At 35.9% G+C, this 19609-nt stretch overlaps 1 protein-coding gene across 2 annotated transcripts in view; it reads left to right on the forward strand.

The window, feature by feature from the left end:
- Nucleotides 1–9481, forward strand: part of LOC134853949 (uncharacterized) — a 231074-nt gene extending 221593 nt beyond the window's left edge. Inside the window, exons 4-8 of one of the 2 annotated variants that reach the window (XM_063869963.1) lie at nt 3934–4193; nt 4653–4791; nt 4985–5135; nt 5473–5503; nt 9196–9481. In XM_063869963.1, coding sequence (XP_063726033.1) covers nt 3934–4193; nt 4653–4791; nt 4985–5135; nt 5473–5497 — 575 coding nt within the window. In that variant the 3' untranslated portion in view covers nt 5498–5503; nt 9196–9481. The remainder of the gene's footprint in view (nt 1–3933; nt 4194–4652; nt 4792–4984; nt 5136–5472; nt 5504–9195) is intronic. The other variant, XM_063869962.1, reaches the window with a different exon arrangement.
- Nucleotides 9482–19609: the final 10128 nt, after the last annotated feature.

Below are 19609 nucleotides of genomic sequence, written 5' to 3' on the forward strand. Positions count from 1 at the left end.
AAAAAGAATTTAATTATCAGATTTCCTAGGGGAATTAAAAATTTACCTATTGATCCAGTTTTTTTTTTCAAATTGGGTGAATTTCAGCAAAAAAGCATCGATTGTAAATTGATCTTGAAATTCAAAGAATTTTAAGGGCACACATTTTTTTCTCTAAATGGCGAAAGTTGAAGTTATTTCATAAAACTTTAGATTTTTGATTTCATTTTAATCTGACTTCATTTCTGTTGCTAAAAGGAGGCAAACTCAACTATCGAGCAGCAGAAGTGTAAAAGTCACAAAAAACGTGATCGACTTCTAGTTTTGAAGGGAAAATCATTATCAGATTTCCCAGTGAAAACAATTTTTTTTCTATTGAACCAGTTTTCTCAAATTGAGTTAATTTTATCAAAACTTAATTTGTTCAAAACTTCAAGGCCTGTACTATGAAATTCGAAAGCTAACGGTTTTGAAAATTTTTTTTATGTACCCCTACGTTCATAAATTTTTTCGAACTGTCAGTTGGCTATCTTTTTGGTTGCTTACTCTCTGATTTTTTTTAAAGTGCGTGGAAGTAGTTTTCATTTTATCTAGTTTGGTTTAGGTTTGAGCAATTTCATTTGAAATTGATTCACGGTATTGTTTTGGTGAAATTTTCTAAAAAATTTTTAAACTAATTTTGACTTGACTGTTCGCTATACGAAGATGTGTTTTTTTCCTCAACGGGCACCTTTTTTTACTGTAATTACCCTTGCGATAAGCAAGGGTATACCAATCGGGTACTATACTTTTCTCCCGTAAATAACTTTGTTCACAGAACTCATTTCCTGGATTCATTCATCTACTGGGTCTTTCTGTTGCAACAGATATATTGTGAGCAAGTTCTCATTTTTAAAGATCCGTTCTAATCGAACTTGCTTTTTTTGTTGGTTAAGATTTTACCAACGCGGTTTTTTTGGCTCAAATTTCTTAGTCTTGTGTTATATCAATTGAGTGGCCTCTTATTTCGTCACTTGAGGACCGATTTTTTTTGTGTGTGCGTGTGTGAGTGTTCTGAGGAAATTTTTTATCAGCTTTGAATTTTTTTCGGCATTAATGGTTTCTGCTCAGGTAGGTTCAGCTTTGTTACCCCTCGTTAACCCTAAATTCTAATTCCATCATTTTTCGTAATATCGTCAGTCCGTTTCGATTCTAGTCGAGACCTGGTTATTTTGCAAGCTGGAAATTTTTGGCTAATTTAACTTATTGTCCGTCTGCTTGTTTTTTTTTCCGGCTTAGCTCAGCATTAAGGTTTTTTAAATTCGGTATTTTTTGTGTACGTGTGTGTGTTCTGTGGGAAAAAAAGACTTGGATATTTTTTATCTGCTGAGAATTTTTTTGGCATTAAAGGTTTCTGCTTAGCTATTTTCGGCTTGTAAATCATAAATTGTTTATTATAAATACGAATTCAATCAACCATCTGGCGTAGAGTTAACACAAACGTTTGAAGTGGCAAAGGCGGGCGGTTCGAATCCGGGTGGGACTTGTTTCTTTCCAAACTAGAGTTTTTTTTTGCTTTTTGTACTATCGTCTGTCTATTTTGATTCCAGTCATTTTAATTCCAGTTGAGACCTGTGTTTTCCAAATCGAATTTTTTTCGCTAATTCAGATTATTGTCCGGCTGCTTGTTTTTTTTCGGCTTACCCTGCTTTACGTTTTTTTTTGAAAATGCGGGTTCTTTCAACCATTCCGAACGCTTTTTGTAAAGTTTCTAATAGTAGAGGTAATTTTGTTCTGGATATTTTGGGCGTTTGTTGCATTTTTTAAATCAATTTTAATGACAAAAACGATTTTTTTTCTTTTCATTTCTCTTTTAATTTTAATCATAATTATTCATTTTTGTATCGCAAGTGGTTTGAAGCTTAGCTCCACCTCTGTGTTTAATTTGTTGTGATCCAGCTGGCTTATATCTCTGCAAGTTCTTTTTTGTGGTAAATGTTTGAAACTTTTCTTGTTTTGAATTATGTTTTTCAATTTTTGTTTCTGATCTTAATAGCAAGAAATGGATAGAGCCTTTTCATATCAGCAATTATTCTTGTTTGTTTAATTTTTTTTTCTCAAATTTTATTGGCTTTTTTATTTTTTGTTACTTGACTGCCTGGTCGTCATCTAACAAAAATTAAAAAACGCCAGGCAAAATTTTGGAAAAAATGAAGGAATAGAAAAAAACAAATGCACAACCAAAAACAACTGGTGATTTTTGCCTTGGAAAAAATTATAACCATGTCATAATTGTCCGGATCAATAATTTCGAGTTGTCGGCAAGGATATCCAGGGGCTGTTCAGGTAGCACAGCATTTTCCGACCATACTAGTATGTTTTATTTTCAATTTTATGTTTTTTTTTGCGAGTTGTGTGATAAAAGGATCTGATGAAAACCTAGAATTTAGACACAATACTCAGTCATAGTAAGAAGACAGAATAAGGCAATGGTTTTACTTAAAAAAACAAAAAATCAAAAAAAAATTCAAAACAATTTTCTGAAAGATTCATTTTTTTGCAGAAATTTTGAAGCTTTCATTCCAAAGATGGCGCTAAAAAACTTCGAAAAAAATTTTTAATGGAGTTAAACTAATGTATTAGGGAATATTCTTCTACAATAAGCTTGCTCGCTTGCTTTACTCGCTCGAAATTGACGAAAACTCGAAAATTTCAAACCGGTTTTTCTCGACACTGGGACAACTTATTGAAATTTAAAAAAATATATCGTTCAAATCGCGGCTGAAAGGAATTTAATATGATATTTTGTTCCACCCGTTACGATAATTTTTTGCAGAAAGTATTTGTGGTTCAAAAACAAATAACCCTGCTCGCTCACCATATTCGCTCAAAATTTTCAAACTGATTTTTCTCGACCCTGAAATCTTTTTTTATGTCGTTCAAATGACGACTGAAAGCGCTTTTATATCGCTGGAATCTTTCGAATGGTTTTTTGGTACCTGATTTTGCGGAGAAAACTAAAACAACCGAATACAAAATTCCTCGCCATTATCAATTGTCGGAACAAAAACCGAGTTTTTTTTTCTGTTCGAGAGGTGCTTTCACTATTTGTTAGTGCAATGGTCTGCAATCTTGTCGATCGTTTTCTTTGTTTTAATTCGCAATCATGACGTACAGTATCACCGTGTACAATGGTGAAATTTTTTTGAAAGCCATTTTATGCGAAAGTAAAGATTGTTCCGACAATTAAACATGGAGGAGTTTTGTATTCGGGTGTGTTTTAGTTTTTCTTTTGTTTTTTTTGTATTTCAAGCAAAATCAGATAGCACAAATAATCATCAGACAGGGTCGAGTGATGCATCATATTAAAGCCTTTCTAGTGATTCGAACGACATTTAAAAATTTGAAATGTTTGAAAACCGCTTTGAAATGTTTGATTTTTCGTCTTGTTAAAAGGAAGCTTCATATAGCTCTTCTCTGGCAAAAATTCTTTCAAAAAAAATTAAATTTTTTCGTGCAAAAAATTTTCTACACGTTCGTACAGTTGTATCATCAAACTACCGGCTATCTGTGTTTTGAATAGTTTTTGGTTTGGGTAAAAAAGTTCGAGAAAACCATCTGAAACCTTTGTTGTGAGTGATATAAAGCTTTGAATTCAATCAATTTGAATATCGACCATTTCTTTAGTTTTAATTTTCTTGGCTGCTTGGGTTAAAGTTTTGTGCAGCCCTCAGTGATTGTCGATAGTAACCTTTTTTTTCATTCATACTTTTTTATCACTGAATTCTATTGTAGCTCTATGCTTGCTATTTTTGGATCCGTAGTTCTTCTTGTTGAAATTCGGTTTGTTTTGGTGAATTCCCAAGATCGAAAATTGAATGAATGCTATACTAACCATGTTTTTATTGGTTCCGATGTTCTCACGACTATCACAATTACAAAATGGTTCTAAATGCTAAACTGGGACTGTTTCAGAAATTAGAAAATACAAAGGTGACCCCACTACTCCAGTTAAAGACCGACAGGATGCACATGACAAAGACTCTGGAGTCGCGGTAGACGATGTGCATCCCGTGTTGAAGGGCGGTAACATTGAACAGCATGTGGATAATCATGAGCCTGAAGTGAACAGTGGTGGTGACGCAGTGTCGTCGGTTGCTCAGAAGGGAACGGGAGAGGGCGAAGGGAAAAAGGAAGATAGAAGTGCAATTTTGGCACAGTTTTTGGCCCAACAGGTGTGTTCCTGTTTCAGTCTCTTTATGAAGTGATGGGAAGAAACTATAGATTTGGGTGTTTTTTTTGTATCTCCTTAAGTAAGTAAGAACGAATGTTTGTTTTTCAAGTTTGAACGGGCATAAATGGGGTTTTGAGGATTAATCTCTTGTTTCAAGATCCAATGCTGCTAAGGAGAAACGCTGATTTTAGAAATGACGCGAAAAAAGCTGGCTGAAGTTTTCAGGATTCATATTGAAAAAAAAAACCAATTGATCCTGTCAACCGGAAAAGAAATTTAAAATTCAAAGAGCATTTACGTCATTTTTCAAACATTTTTTTCTCATTTTTTTAAAATTGTAAGTCAGTTTTTCCAGTTTCCATGAGTTCATTGACACTTCCAACTGTCTTGACTATGTTTCTGTGTATCAAGAATACTTAGTATATATTTTCGTTTTTGTTCTATATTTTGTTTTATGCAGACTTTGCCTGAGGCGGGCTCATCGGACGAAGAGGACTCTTCATTCCACTTTGCGCCCAAAGACCATTTCGATGATGACCAGACAGACGACGAACCCATCGCCAACAAAGAACAGCCCAAACACCCACTGGTGACCTCGGGTCAGTTAGTTTCCGATCATTGTATGCCTTAAAATTGAAAATTTTCTTCTCATTCATTGACTGAAGAGGCACGAATTTTATTTCGGAATCTGCGATTCAATGATGGAAAAGGCAGGCGTGTGTTTTGTTTTAATAAAAGCAGTTCAAAATGTTATTTTTTTGTTGGGAATTTCATATATTTTGCATGTTTCAGACGATAAACCCGCAAGCATTGACGATAATAAAAAAGGCAAGTGTGCCGTGGACAAGTATTATGGGGAGGATGGGAAGGAGGTTGCTTTCGACGCAGATGACAGAAAAAAATTGAACGAATTGCTGAATGAAATAGAAAAGATAGCCGAGAGGTGAGTTGTGATAAATTTTCAATAAATGAGGGGGAGGTTGTCGTTTTTTTAAAGAAACTAGATATTAATTTGCGTTGTTAAACATTGCGGATACGTTATTTAACAAAAAAAAATTTCGCGTCAATTGCGTTGGAGCCTATTGCATGTCGTATATCATTCTGAAATTTTCTTTTTTTATTAATTGTTAGTGTCTTCAACCTTCATTCATAATTTCAAATATCATTCTCCTTATTTGCGTAGTTATTTGTAAAGCAATGTTTGGATATTTACTTTGATTTGATGTGCAATGCTTAAGGATGTTTGGTAATTCTATTTGCAATGGAGGGTTTATTTACAGGGAAGGACGATTTGAGAAAAATTAATTCTTCGTAAGTTCCACTGTTCTTGTACATCTTGTACTGTGTCCATGCCTAAATGCCTGCTGTACCTGTTTTTACATGGAATCTGTAACTGCATACTGTAAAAGTCAAAATTGATAATTCCAAGGTAGTACAAAAATAGTAGCTGTGCTTATAAAATGTTAATGTCCCTGAATAAAAAAAGTTGTTTTCGGAAAAAGCATGCGCTTTCAAATTGCGTTTGGTTACCTGCTGAAAATGACTGTGATTACTTGGTGAAAATGATGGAAATAATTTTTAATGCTAGCTGTTTTTCGGGACTCGATAATTCGGGGAACACTTATCGTTTATGTACCTAAATGTCTAGCATGGTTCTGGTGGCGCACGCTTCTTTGAGTATCAAGTTTCAGAACCCTGGTTTTAATAGAGTTTCTGACCGCGACAGAAATGATTGATTGCTTAATCATAACGTTGCTTAAATGAACATGTTATAATTATCAAAAATTGTTTACTGTCTACTGTTGTCATTTATCTATCAATGTAAAACGCAATCTTTTACTGGATCATCCATACAACTCCACTACACCCAGCCCCCTCCAAATCGATTTAGGGGTGAGAAAACGAATTTTTCTCAAGATAATTCAGAATAGTATGTTATATCACCTGCATAATAGATTTAATTATCAAAACATAGCTAAAACGTCAATGTAACTAGTTTTGTTGCCGTCAAAAAATAATTGCTCCGACCATTTGAAAAGAAGGAAGGAACTTAGTATTCGGGTGTGTTTTAGTTTATTTCCTTGTTTTCCACGCAAAATTAGGTACCACAAATAATCATCGGATCGGGTTGAGTAATATATCATAAAGCCCTTTTAGTTGTGATTCAAAGGAAATTAAGAAATTTTGAAAGATTTTTTTCAGTGTCCAGTAAAATCGGTTTGAAATTTTGGGTCTAATTTCAAGCTAATAAGGTGAGCGTGCAGGCTTACAATAGTTTAAGCTTTTTTAGCTTATTTGTGCTTGATTTAAGCCGCGCAAACTTAGTTTTAATCGAGTAAAGTTAGTTTTTGGAGTTTTTAGCGTCATTTTGGCAATCAAAACTTAATTCGAAAAAATCTGCGATTTGAAAATTATTTTTTTACGATTTTTTCCTTTTTTTCTAGTAATTCTTCTAAAAAAAAACTGAATTCCAATTGGCCTTTCTAACTATGACTGTCGAATATGCCTTATTTCTATTTTTTCGCTCAGTTTTTTGTCACACCACGCAGAAAAAACGGCAGTAGTTTGAAAAACAACGTTTTTCTGTTTTTTTTTAAGACTGGTGGGAACATTCTGTGCTACTTGCACTGACCCCCTGTCATTGTTACAGTTTCCGCATGTGTTAAATGCATATTTTATACAGCGTTTTTTTTTCAGAACTAATACATGCTTCGGCGGACATTCTAGTTCAGTCAGCTAGGGGGGTTGTTACGGTTGATCCCTTTTTATAATTCCAATATCAAATGTCCAAGACTTCTATTGTATAACAAAAGCATCAAAAAGAATGAAACTAAACAAGGATAGCCTTAGCACAGAAAATTCCGACCACGGAAACAATTTATTTTTTTTTCACAAGTTGTGATGATTTTTTGGTTTCTATTAGAAAGATAATCAAAAAACAAAAACATTTTTGTTTAAGTTTTTTCAAGTCCTAAATAAATTTTTTAAAGTTTTTAAAGAATTTTGGTTGCCAATAAGGCGCTTAATTAAGCTGAAAAAACTAAGCTTGCTAGGTTTTTCTCTTAACTGCGGAAGTTTTTGGAATTTATAAGTCGGAATCAAATCACCACTGCAAGGGCTGCAATATGATATATCGCTCGACCCCTTCAGGCGATTGTTTATGGTACCTGATTATTCTTGGAAGACATAAAACTAAAACATCCGAACACAAAACTCCTCCCATTTTCAGTGGCGGGAACAAAAAATAATAAACGAAGTTTTACGATTTCATTCAAAAAGCAACCAACGCATATCTCAATAATTTGCATGACAATTTCTATGATTTTGAAGTTTTATCCTATGAGACCTTTTGCGCCAGTTTCGTTCAGTCTAGATGATAGATTATCCTAATGGTATCATGTTGCAAATTTGTTCATTGTTTTCATTCAAGTTATGTCTCTTCACATGTGTGGTTGAAGTGGTACTTGGAAATATCTTTTCCAAACTGATGTCTCAATTAGTATAAAATTCCAATATTCCTCAATTTGTTATGAGCTTCTTTTGTTGTTGATGAAAATAGCTTAAAATAAAAACCACATGAAAAATTTTAGTTTAAGTATTCGTTTTGAGGCTAAACAGTATGGATTTCCGGAGAATAAAATCAACTCAAATCATGCAACCGATTTATAACTTGATCGAATAGTTAATACCGGAGAATGTTGAATGAACTGATTTTTTGAGCTTTTTGTTGCCCAATTGAACGAATGCTGCTATCATGTTTAGTAGAAATATCATTGCGACAGTTGAAGCTATTTTAGTAGTTGACAGTTGACAGGCAATTGATAACAATTTAATTTCAATGGATTTGAATTGGTTTCTATCATTTGATTTGCAGCAACTACTTAACGAACTAGTAATGTACTTGTACCAGGATTCGGTTGCACGATAAGTTGATGGTAACTGCTGCAATAGATATTTTGTTTTCTGTCTCGTTGGACATTCTTTCTAGTCATTAGTACCATGCAAATATAAACAGTTTAGAGTTTCCAAATGGAGAGCAAACAAAATGTTTTCTACCATCCTTGTATGTGACATCACAGTAGGTTCCCTCGAGATAGAAGGGCCAAATGAACGAAAGATATATAAACCAATCAGGATTCAGTATTCAGAAATTTGAAAGAAAATGGTAACAATTCAGTAAGAGTTGTCGATAATCTAAAGAGTTCACTTGGTTTGAAGTTTTCGGCCATTTGGACTTTCGGTAATGAGAGTAGTTCCCTGATATATGTTAGAAGAACTAGACAATGTCCCTTCAACGAAGAAAGTAATTTATGCCTCTGTTATCTGACGTATAACGAAGGTTCTGTTTGATGAAAATTTGATGCGAAATAGGGCTTTAAGCGCAATTGGGATCCTTAAATTGAAACAGTTATACTACGGTGTTTGCATAAAATTAGGTATTTGGAACAAAAAGCGAAGTCAAATGAATGCATTTTTTTGGTAGTGAAGAAGATCCGTTTTGATGCTTTTGCATACAATGTTAAAGGGTTGTATACAAAACGAAAATTTTTGGCGTTGAATGCAAAATTAGCCTCACAACGAAAAAAGAAATTTGGAGGCGTTTTTTTAAATATGGTGCTATAACATAGTACATGGCTCCCTGATTAGAATTCGCCCACTATTATTTCATGTTATCTTGTCTATAATAGTTAGTCAAGTTTGTTCAAATCAAATCTCTTAATAAATTTGTACTTTGTTAAACTGCATGTTGATGTCAATCGGACTGGTATTGTGTTTGTCCTTAAACTCTTTGAACCTCGAATGCGATTTTACAATGTTCGATATGAACCACTTCACAATTTAAAATTGGGTTTGCACTAATAATGGTTGCAAACCTTAAGTCATGGATTTGGCGAACTTGCAGATTAAATGCTCGTAAAGAAGCTTTGCAAAAAAGGCCGTTGGAGAATAGCAAATTTTTATTTCTTCGTAGTTTTCTTACTTGTAAATTTCTGTTTTTTTAGCCAAGATCTTTTCGAAAATGCCCCGCCTGCGAAGAGCTGAAGAGACTTTTTCAAGGAAACGGACCGGACAAAAACAGCCTCTCTGACCTTCGGAAAACATAATTTAATCATTCAAAGATTTTGTTGTTTGGTTGGCTGCGTGCCGTAAATATCTTTCATTTAGTTCAATCATTCATAGCTCAATAAATTATCAAATTTTAATGTACATTTGCTTAGAGTTTCTAATAGTTTTTGTTCATCAAGAGTTATTTGACTGGGAGATAATATTGTTTTTTTTTTATTTTAATCAAGACATATGTTTCATTTGAAGAAACGTTTAGTCAGCCTTAAGAACAGTGTTTTTTAAAGAATCAATGATAAAGGCAGTTTTATCTCCTGCAGTGAAACCTAAGTTTGCCGATATTGTGTCATAAACGTTTTTGTGGTTTCGTTCGATTTTGACTTGGTTATGTTATGGGATGTTCAATTTTCCACGAATTACTAATTGGTATCAGAATTTGAATTGCTTGACCTTTCCTTGCTATGTAGATGTAGACAATTGTTTTGGTTTTTACATTTTAAGCTGTATAACCTGTTCTATGCTGTGCTGGTCATTTTGCTTCGACATTTATTTTTTGCTCATCAAAAAAGTTCCCGGTGTTTGATGTAACGAGCAAAACTACACCAGTTTACAATTATTAAGTACCCTTAACATTCCTACCTTGGTGAAAGTGCTCTAAATAATTTTTATATGATGAATTTCGATCGTGAGATGTCTTAATTAAAAGTTTGAGATATCTAGCTTTAAAATAAACGTTTTGAAATGCCGTACGTACTGGGCAAATTAAAAGGAAATTAAGGACATATTTGCTTACCTTGACTTATAATATAATACGTTGAGTATCTATAACAGAAGATACTAATAAGATTATCCGTGAGCATATATTCCACCACAAAGGTATTTATTATTTAAATGCAATACCAAATGCTCTATGGGCGTATTAGGCAGTTTTTAGAGAGGATAGTGGTTAACAAAAGTTGTTAGGGACCATGATTATGTAAAAAGCATGAATCTTCGAGAAGCTTTTTCAATCCAATTAATCTACTATATACTTGAATGTTTCTGTCATGCATCTCGCCAGGGTTATACCATCTTAATGCTGTTCTTGCATTGAACGACAGAGTTTTTGGACGCATAAGCTGTATCGTATGTTGCAATGCTTAGAAAAAATTGCGATTTTCCAGTTAATGGAATCCATTCGCACGGCAAGGCAGGCCAGCCTAAATAAAAGGCAGCTCAAAGCGATGCTGGTCGGGGTAGCGCAAAGCAAGGCAGCGCAAATGCAAGGCATAGCGGGCAAGATATGGTAGTGTTAGGCAGGGCAGCGCAAGGCAAGAGGGACGAACAAGGTAAGAGAGGGCAGGACAGGGCAGCATAAGGCAGGACAGCGCATGTCAGGGAAGTGCAAGGCAGGAGAGTGAAAGGCAAGGTAGCGCAAGGCATGACAGGGCAGCGGAAGGCCAAATCCTCTATAGACGCAAGGTTTCACCGATGTTTAAGAGTAATGAACATAGTGAATACTCTTATATAGGTCTTGGTGATTTTTTTTTCAGGAAAAAGTCTTAAATTTTGTTCAGGCTCAAATTTGATTTTGCTCAGTTTATTTTGTGATTTTATAAATTCCAGTGGCTTTCCATTGTTAAAAAGAAGGCAAACTCCACTATCGAGCAGCAAAAGTGTAAGTCACGAAAAACATGAGCGACTTCTAATTTCAAAAAAGGAAAAAAATCATCAGATTTTTCCATGAAAAAAGGTTTTACTTATTGATCCAGTTTTCTAAAATTGGTTTAGTTTCAACAAAAAATGTCCATTTTAAATTGTTCTACAAATTTAGAAAGTTAAAGCAAGCTATTTTGTTCTTCGACGTTCAAAAATTGAAGGTTTTTGAAAAAAAAAAAAACAAGTCAGTTTCTTTTTCAGTTTCCTTGCTTCTTCGCTCTTTTCCAACTGTTAGATGGCTATGTTCATAGGTAAAAATGGTTAGCGAAATGTTAGGGACTATGTTTAAGCGGACCATGATTATTCCAAAAGATTTTTGCAAACTAAGCGAAAGAATTTCGGCACGTTCAAGCTACGTTGTATGTTGCAATGCTTTTCAAACCTTTACCAGCTCATGAATGACAACTGCAAGGCAAGGCATGGAAGCCTAAAGAAAGGCAGCTCAAAGCAAGACTACGAGAGCTACGGCAGGGCAGCACAAGGTAGGGCAGCCTAGAGGTACGTAGCTCAAGGCAAAGCAGGCCAGGGCAAGGCTAAGCAGGGCAGCGTAAATCATAGCGGGGCGCATAAGGCAGAGCAAGGCAAGGCAGGGGCAGCACAAAAAGGACAGAATAGATTGAAGCAAGGCAGGGCAGCGCGAGACGGCATCACAAGACAGCAGCGCAAGGCAGGATAGGATAACAAGCGCATGGCAAGTTAGTATAGTGCTAGACAGAAAGGCAAGAGTAGGCAAGGCGGGTCAAAGCAGGGTACCAGTAAGCAGGACAGAGCAAGTCAACGCAGCGCTAGGCAATTTAAGGCAGGGCGGCGCAAAGCAGGGTACCAGTAAGCAGGATAGAGCAAGTCAACGCAGCGCTAGGCAATTTAAGGCAGGGCAGCACGAGGCAAGGCCAGGCAGGGCAGAGCAGCGCAAACAAGGCAGAGCAATTCAGGGCATCGCAAGGCAAGGCAGAGGTGGACTGGCCTATGGCAGGGCAGCGCAAGGTAAGGGACGGCGAGGCAAAGTAAGGAAGGGTAGCGCAAGGTGAAGAAAGGCAGGACAGGTGAGGTACAAATCTTGATCGCTTGACCGATAAACCACCATGTTCCAAGTTGGGATCTCTTGCAAAAAAATTGAAGCTAGCTTTGCTTATAAATTGCTTAAAACCTGAAACCTGCTTTTGCAAAACAGTGAAGCCGTGAAAGCAAAAAATATACTACTATTTTTTGTGTGATAGTTTGTTTGAAAAAACCTATTTTTTGTAAACCATTGCCAGCTGTGCAAACAACTTGATTGTTCAATTATTTTTTATTGCTCCAATAGCTTGATTCAAAAAATCAACGGATTCAAAAAATCAAGTTGCAATGTTTTCTTCCTTGCAACTTTTTCCACATTTTGAGGTGCTGACAAGAGGTGTGCCGATGTGCTTAGTTTCTCGGAATTTCAAATTTTACTGCCTGTTCAGAGAAGTAATTTTTTGCTGCTGTGTTGCTCACGAAAGCAGAAGTATCAGAACTTGTATAATTCAGCGATCAAAAAGCTCAAAAATTATTCATTTTTTTCGCAGTTTTCCCATCGAGATGTCTCACAAACCATCGCTCGAATAATTATAAGCGAACTGGGTTGATTTTCTTGAAATGCCTGATCACGGTTACAAAACCTCAAAAAGTGTTTTTGCCTATGTCCAAGGAAGTAGGGCTTGTTCTTCAAGAAAGAATTTAGATTAGAATAAATCAAGCTATAAAATGAGTTTAATGCCTATATAAGCAGTTTCTGAAGATTTTGAATCCAATTTCCAGCACGAAAATCAAATATTCATTAACACATGACTTTTTTTCCGAGTTTTCGGTTTTTCAGGAGAATTTTCGTTTCGATTTTGCTATGAGCTACAGCAATGATTGTAGTACACAAACCAGTAATTTTTCTAGTAGAAGTTTTATCCTTGATACACACACAGAAAATCTCTTTTTCGAACAGTTTCTGTGATGGGAACTTTTTGTTAGCTGTACAGGAAACAGCTATCATTGTTGAGTTGTTTATTTGAATTTTTTTAAAATTGATTAAATGCCCTAATTGCACTTTTTTGAAGCTCGATTTCTGATAATATACCTTATGATCGCCAATAGGTAGGGAGACGTTGTCGATTCCAAATGTTAATTTAATTTTAATTTTTTCTTTTGTTTTTCGTTTGTTTGTTGGAAATTAGTTGGGTTTTGATTCTTTTTCCACAGGATAAGTGCAATTGATCTGAACCAGACTGACAAAAAAATGTTTCCCGAGACCCGAAACGCATCTAATTCCCCCAAACATATGTCAAACATCCAACAATCGTTGTTTAATAGCTCGAAAAAGTCATAGAATTTTACGGCAAAAATCTAAAACAAATCCGATATAACCTTGTTTCTCTGAACACAACCGTTGATATATACACAAAGTACTTTCACAAACATAAATCTAAAAGATGAAATTTAAATTGATTTAGCCTGGATCTACATGTTACTAGAACATAACTACTACAGTCCGATTTTTGTTCGACCTTCACTGTTCATTGACCTTAGCCGCTTAAATTATTTCCTCAGTCATGATTACGAAAATAAACTTTCCAATATGAAACCTATCAGATGCAGTAAACCATTCTGACGTCAAGAACTTATTTTACAAATTAGATTGCTCCCAAGCTTATCTTTGCGCACAGATGGCTGATTATCTACCAGTTGCACTACTATCTTTTAAATATGCTTCCCAAACATGCATACAAATGCCTAGTACAAGGGCTGAGTAGGTCCGTCACAGGTTTTAGTTCTTTGTATGTACATGCATTGACCCCTGATTTTGCCGCTGAGGTATATACACAACACTTGGACGATCTAGCAGTTTGATGAATTACAGTTAGTGAATTCGTCAACAATCTCTCAAAAATCTCTTCTTAGTTTAGAAAATCAGGTTCAATTTTATTGTCAGCAAAATGCCATTTTTTTGTGTAAGCTAAATGATTTTTCCGAGACAGAAAACGCACCAAGTTCTTGAGCAAACTAAATTTTCAAAAATACTGAAACAAAGAAATCATCCTGACAATTTAATGATTTTTTCCGTTATCTCCGTATAAAACTACAACAAAAAATGTGTACTTTTCTGCCAATTTTCAGAAAAGACGCCGAGCTAGTGACTGATCAAACTCATGAAAACACTGGACACTGTTAACAATGATTTCATAAAAGTATTACAGTTAACAAGTAGAATTCCAAAACCTGGAAAAGAACTTGTAATACTTACAGATGCTAGTTACGACCCAGCAGGTTTCGTCATTATGATAGAAGATTATATGAGAAATAACACAGATGAAACATCCGCACACTAAATCTTACGCACCATTTTATTTTTGGTCTAAATTGTTAAATTTAGCCCAACTAAAACTGACGATCCACAGTTCTTGGCTTTGTTTTTTTTGCCTTTTCCGTATTCATTTGAGGCGCAGAAGAACCGATAGCAGTGGTAACTGATAAGCATCTCATTGCAATTCTTCGTTGCAAAAAAATTACCCAGCAATTCAAAATTGAAGCGGGACTTATACCAGGAAATGTTAACGATGCTGCAGCAGATTACTTGTCAATGATGGAATCGGTTTCGACATAACTGATTCAGCTAAGCTTGTCTGATACACACCACGGATAAAATTGAACTTGAGATTAACTTTGAAATGCCGAACCCCTTTGATGAACTGCTAGACATCAAGGCAGTGAATCTTTTGGACCTTAAAGATGGAAAACAAATGGATAATAGATTAAGAGGTGTCAGCAGGTGGCTGAAAGGAGTTCAATGTAGCGATTTAAAACACGCTTCATTTGAAATATAGAAAATGAGCCAGAATGGTGTTGTTTACTGAATAGTTTACTCTGACTCAAGTCAGTTTTAACTAGCTATTTTGTGTTCGAAGACAGTTTTTTGTGTTCGAAGACGAAAAGAAAATGTTTATCGTCTTCAAAGTTCAGTAACTGGAGGACATACTGGAAAATAAAGAACAGCCCGGGAATTTTGCAAAAGATTCATTTTCTCTGGAATTACGTAGTATCAATTAAATTACAGGAATTGTCTCTCTGGTTAACAAATAAATGGAAGTATGCCATCACAACTGCGGCCACCACTTCAAGAAGCTTTAACTCTACAATCGTTCTCGGGAGGTTTGAAGCAAACTGACATTTTCGTGGGTCAGTATGAAAAGTGAAACTTACGATCTACGGCTCTTGGCTTTGTTTAATTTCCCTTTTCCTTATTCATTTGAGGCGCAGAAGAACCGATAGTAGTGGTAACTGGTAATCAGCTCAACGAAATTTTTCGAAGCAAAAATAATTGCCAAGCAATTCAAAACTGTAGCGGGAAATATACCAGTAAATGTTATTGATGCTGCAGCAGATTACTTGTCAATGATGGAATCGGTTTCGACACAACTGATTCAGCTAAGCTTGTCTGATACCCACCATGGACAAATTTGATTAAATCATTTTAACGAAGAGTAATGTCAATCAACCACTTTCACAGTTCCTAAAGCTGCAAAATAAACAGCCCATCGGAGATGCCGCAGATAATAGCATATAAAATTAACATTGAACTTCAGATTAACTTTGAAATACCGAAACCCATTGATGAACTGCTAGACAGCATTGCAGTGAACCCTTGGACCTTTAACTTGGAAAACAACTGGATAATAGATTAAGAGTTGTCCGCAGGTGGCTGAAAGGAGTTCAATGTAGCGATTTAAATCACGCTTCATTTGAAATATGGAAAATGAGCCAGAATGGTGTTGTTTACTGAATAGTTTACTCTGACTCAAGTCAGTTTTAACTAGCTATTTTGTGTTCGAAGACAGTTTTTTGTGTTCGAAGACGAAAAGAATATGTTTATCATCTTCAAAGTTCAGTAACTGGAGGACATACTGGAAAATAAAGAACAGCCCGGGAATTTTGCAGAAGATTCATTTTCTCTGGAATTACGTAGTATGCCATCACAACTGCGGCCACCACTTCAAGAAGCTTTAACTCTACAATCGTTCTCGGGAGGTTTGAAGCAGACTGACATTTTCGTGGGTCAGTATGAAAAGTGAAACTTACGATCTACGGCTCTTGGCTTTGTTTAATTTCCCTTTTCCTTATTCATTTGAGGCGCAGAAGAACCGATAGTAGTGGTAACTGGTAATCAGCTCAACGAAATTCTTCGAAGCAAAAATAATTGCCAAGCAATTCAAAACTGTAGCGGGAAATATACCAGTAAATGTTATTGATGCTGCAGCAGATTACTTGTCAATGATGGAATCGGTTTCGACACAACTGATTCAGCTAAGCTTGTCTGATAGCCACCATGGACAAATTTGATTAAATCATTTTAACGAAGAGTAATGTCAATCAACCACTTTCACAGTTCCTAAAGCTGCAAAATAAACAGCCCGTCGGAGATGCCGCAGATAATAGCATATAAAATAACATTGAACTTCAGATTAACTTTGAAATACCGAAACCCTTTGATGAACTGCTAGACAGCATTGCAGTGAACCCTTGGACCTTTAACTTGGAAAACAACTGGATAATAGATTAAGAGTTGTCCGCAGGTGGCTGAAAGGAGTTCAATGTAGCGATTTAAATCCCGCTTCATTTGAAATATGGAAAATGAGCCAGAATGGTGTTGTTTACTGAATAGTTTACTCTGACTCAAGTCAGTTTTAACTAGCTATTTTGTGTTCGAAGACAGTTTTTTGTGTTCGAAGACGAAAAGAAAATGTTTATCGTCTTCAAAGTTCAGTAACTGGAGGACATACTGGAAAATAAAGAACAGCCCGGGAATTTTGCAAAAGATTCATTTTCTCTGGAATTACGTAGTATCCATTAAACTACAGGAATTGTCTCTCTGGTTAACAAATAAATGGAAGTATGCCATCACAACTGCGGCCACCACTTCAAGAAGCTTTAACTCTACAATCGTTCTCGGGAGGTTTGAAGCAAACTGACATTTTCGTGGGTCAGTTTGAAAAGTGAAACTTACGATCTACGGCTCTTGGCTTTGTTTAATTTCCCTTTTCCTTATTCATTTGAGGCGCAGAAGAACCGATAGTAGTGGTAACTGGTAATCAGCTCAACGAAATTCTTCGAAGCAAAAATAATTGCCAAGCAATTCAAAACTGTAGCGGGAAATATACCAGTAAATGTTATTGATGCTGCAGCAGATTACTTGTCAATGATGGAATCGGTTTCGACACAACTGATTCAGCTAAGCTTGTCTGATAGCCACCATGGACAAATTTGATTAAATCATTTTAACGAAGAGTAATGTCAATCAACCACTTTCACAGTTCCTAAAGCTGCAAAATAAACAGCCCGTCGGAGATGCCGCAGATAATAGCATATAAAATAACATTGAACTTCAGATTAACTTTGAAATACCGAAACCCTTTGATGAACTGCTAGACAGCATTGCAGTGAACCCTTGGACCTTTAACTTGGGAAACAACTGGATAATAGATTAAGAGTTGTCCGCAGGTGGCTGAAAGGAGTTCAATGTAGCGATTTAAATCCCGCTTCATTTGAAATATGGAAAATGAGCCAGAATGGTGTTGTTTACTGAATAGTTTACTCTGACTCAAGTCAGTTTTAACTAGCTATTTTGTGTTCGAAGACAGTTTTTTGTGTTCGAAGACGAAAAGAAAATGTTTATCGTCTTCAAAGTTCAGTAACTGGAGGACATACTGGAAAATAAAGAACAGCCCGGGAATTTTGCAAAAGATTCATTTTCTCTGGAATTACGTAGTATCCATTAAACTACAGGAATTGTCTCTCTGGTTAACAAATAAATGGAAGTATGCCATCACAACTGCGGCCACCACTTCAAGAAGCTTTAACTCTACAATCGTTCTCGGGAGGTTTGAAGCAAACTGACATTTTCGTGGGTCAGTTTGAAAAGTGAAACTTACGATCTACGGCTCTTGGCTTTGTTTAATTTCCCTTTTCCTTATTCATTTGAGGCGCAGAAGAACCGATAGTAGTGGTAACTGGTAATCAGCTCAACGAAATTTTTCGAAGCAAAAATAATTGCCAAGCAATTCAAAACTGTAGCGGGACTTATACCAGGAAATGTTAACGATGCTGCAGCAGATTACTTGTCAATGATGGAATCGGTTTCGACATAACTGATTCAGCTAAGCTTGTCTGATACACACCACGGATAAAATTGAACTTGAGATTAACTTTGAAATGCCGAACCCCTTTGATGAACTGCTAGACATCAAGGCAGTGAATCTTTTGGACCTTAAAGATGGAAAACAAATGGATAATAGATTAAGAGGTGTCAGCAGGTGGCTGAAAGGAGTTCAATGTAGCGATTTAAAACACGCTTCATTTGAAATATAGAAAATGAGCCAGAATGGTGTTGTTTACTGAATAGTTTACTCTGACTCAAGTCAGTTTTAACTAGCTATTTTGTGTTCGAAGACAGTTTTTTGTGTTCGAAGACGAAAAGAAAATGTTTATCGTCTTCAAAGTTCAGTAACTGGAGGACATACTGGAAAATAAAGAACAGCCCGGGAATTTTGCAAAAGATTCATTTTCTCTGGAATTACGTAGTATCAATTAAATTACAGGAATTGTCTCTCTGGTTAACAAATAAATGGAAGTATGCCATCACAACTGCGGCCACCACTTCAAGAAGCTTTAACTCTACAATCGTTCTCGGGAGGTTTGAAGCAAACTGACATTTTCGTGGGTCAGTATGAAAAGTGAAACTTACGATCTACGGCTCTTGGCTTTGTTTAATTTCCCTTTTCCTTATTCATTTGAGGCGCAGAAGAACCGATAGTAGTGGTAACTGGTAATCAGCTCAACGAAATTTTTCGAAGCAAAAATAATTGCCAAGCAATTCAAAACTGTAGCGGGAAATATACCAGTAAATGTTATTGATGCTGCAGCAGATTACTTGTCAATGATGGAATCGGTTTCGACACAACTGATTCAGCTAAGCTTGTCTGATACCCACCATGGACAAATTTGATTAAATCATTTTAACGAAGAGTAATGTCAATCAACCACTTTCACAGTTCCTAAAGCTGCAAAATAAACAGCCCATCGGAGATGCCGCAGATAATAGCATATAAAATTAACATTGAACTTCAGATTAACTTTGAAATACCGAAACCCATTGATGAACTGCTAGACAGCATTGCAGTGAACCCTTGGACCTTTAACTTGGAAAACAACTGGATAATAGATTAAGAGTTGTCCGCAGGTGGCTGAAAGGAGTTCAATGTAGCGATTTAAATCACGCTTCATTTGAAATATGGAAAATGAGCCAGAATGGTGTTGTTTACTGAATAGTTTACTCTGACTCAAGTCAGTTTTAACTAGCTATTTTGTGTTCGAAGACAGTTTTTTGTGTTCGAAGACGAAAAGAATATGTTTATCATCTTCAAAGTTCAGTAACTGGAGGACATACTGGAAAATAAAGAACAGCCCGGGAATTTTGCAGAAGATTCATTTTCTCTGGAATTACGTAGTATGCCATCACAACTGCGGCCACCACTTCAAGAAGCTTTAACTCTACAATCGTTCTCGGGAGGTTTGAAGCAGACTGACATTTTCGTGGGTCAGTATGAAAAGTGAAACTTACGATCTACGGCTCTTGGCTTTGTTTAATTTCCC

This window comes from Symsagittifera roscoffensis, chromosome 9 (genome assembly GCF_963678635.1).
Source record: "Symsagittifera roscoffensis chromosome 9, txSymRosc1.1, whole genome shotgun sequence".
Classification (NCBI taxonomy): domain Eukaryota; kingdom Metazoa; phylum Xenacoelomorpha; order Acoela; family Convolutidae; genus Symsagittifera; species Symsagittifera roscoffensis.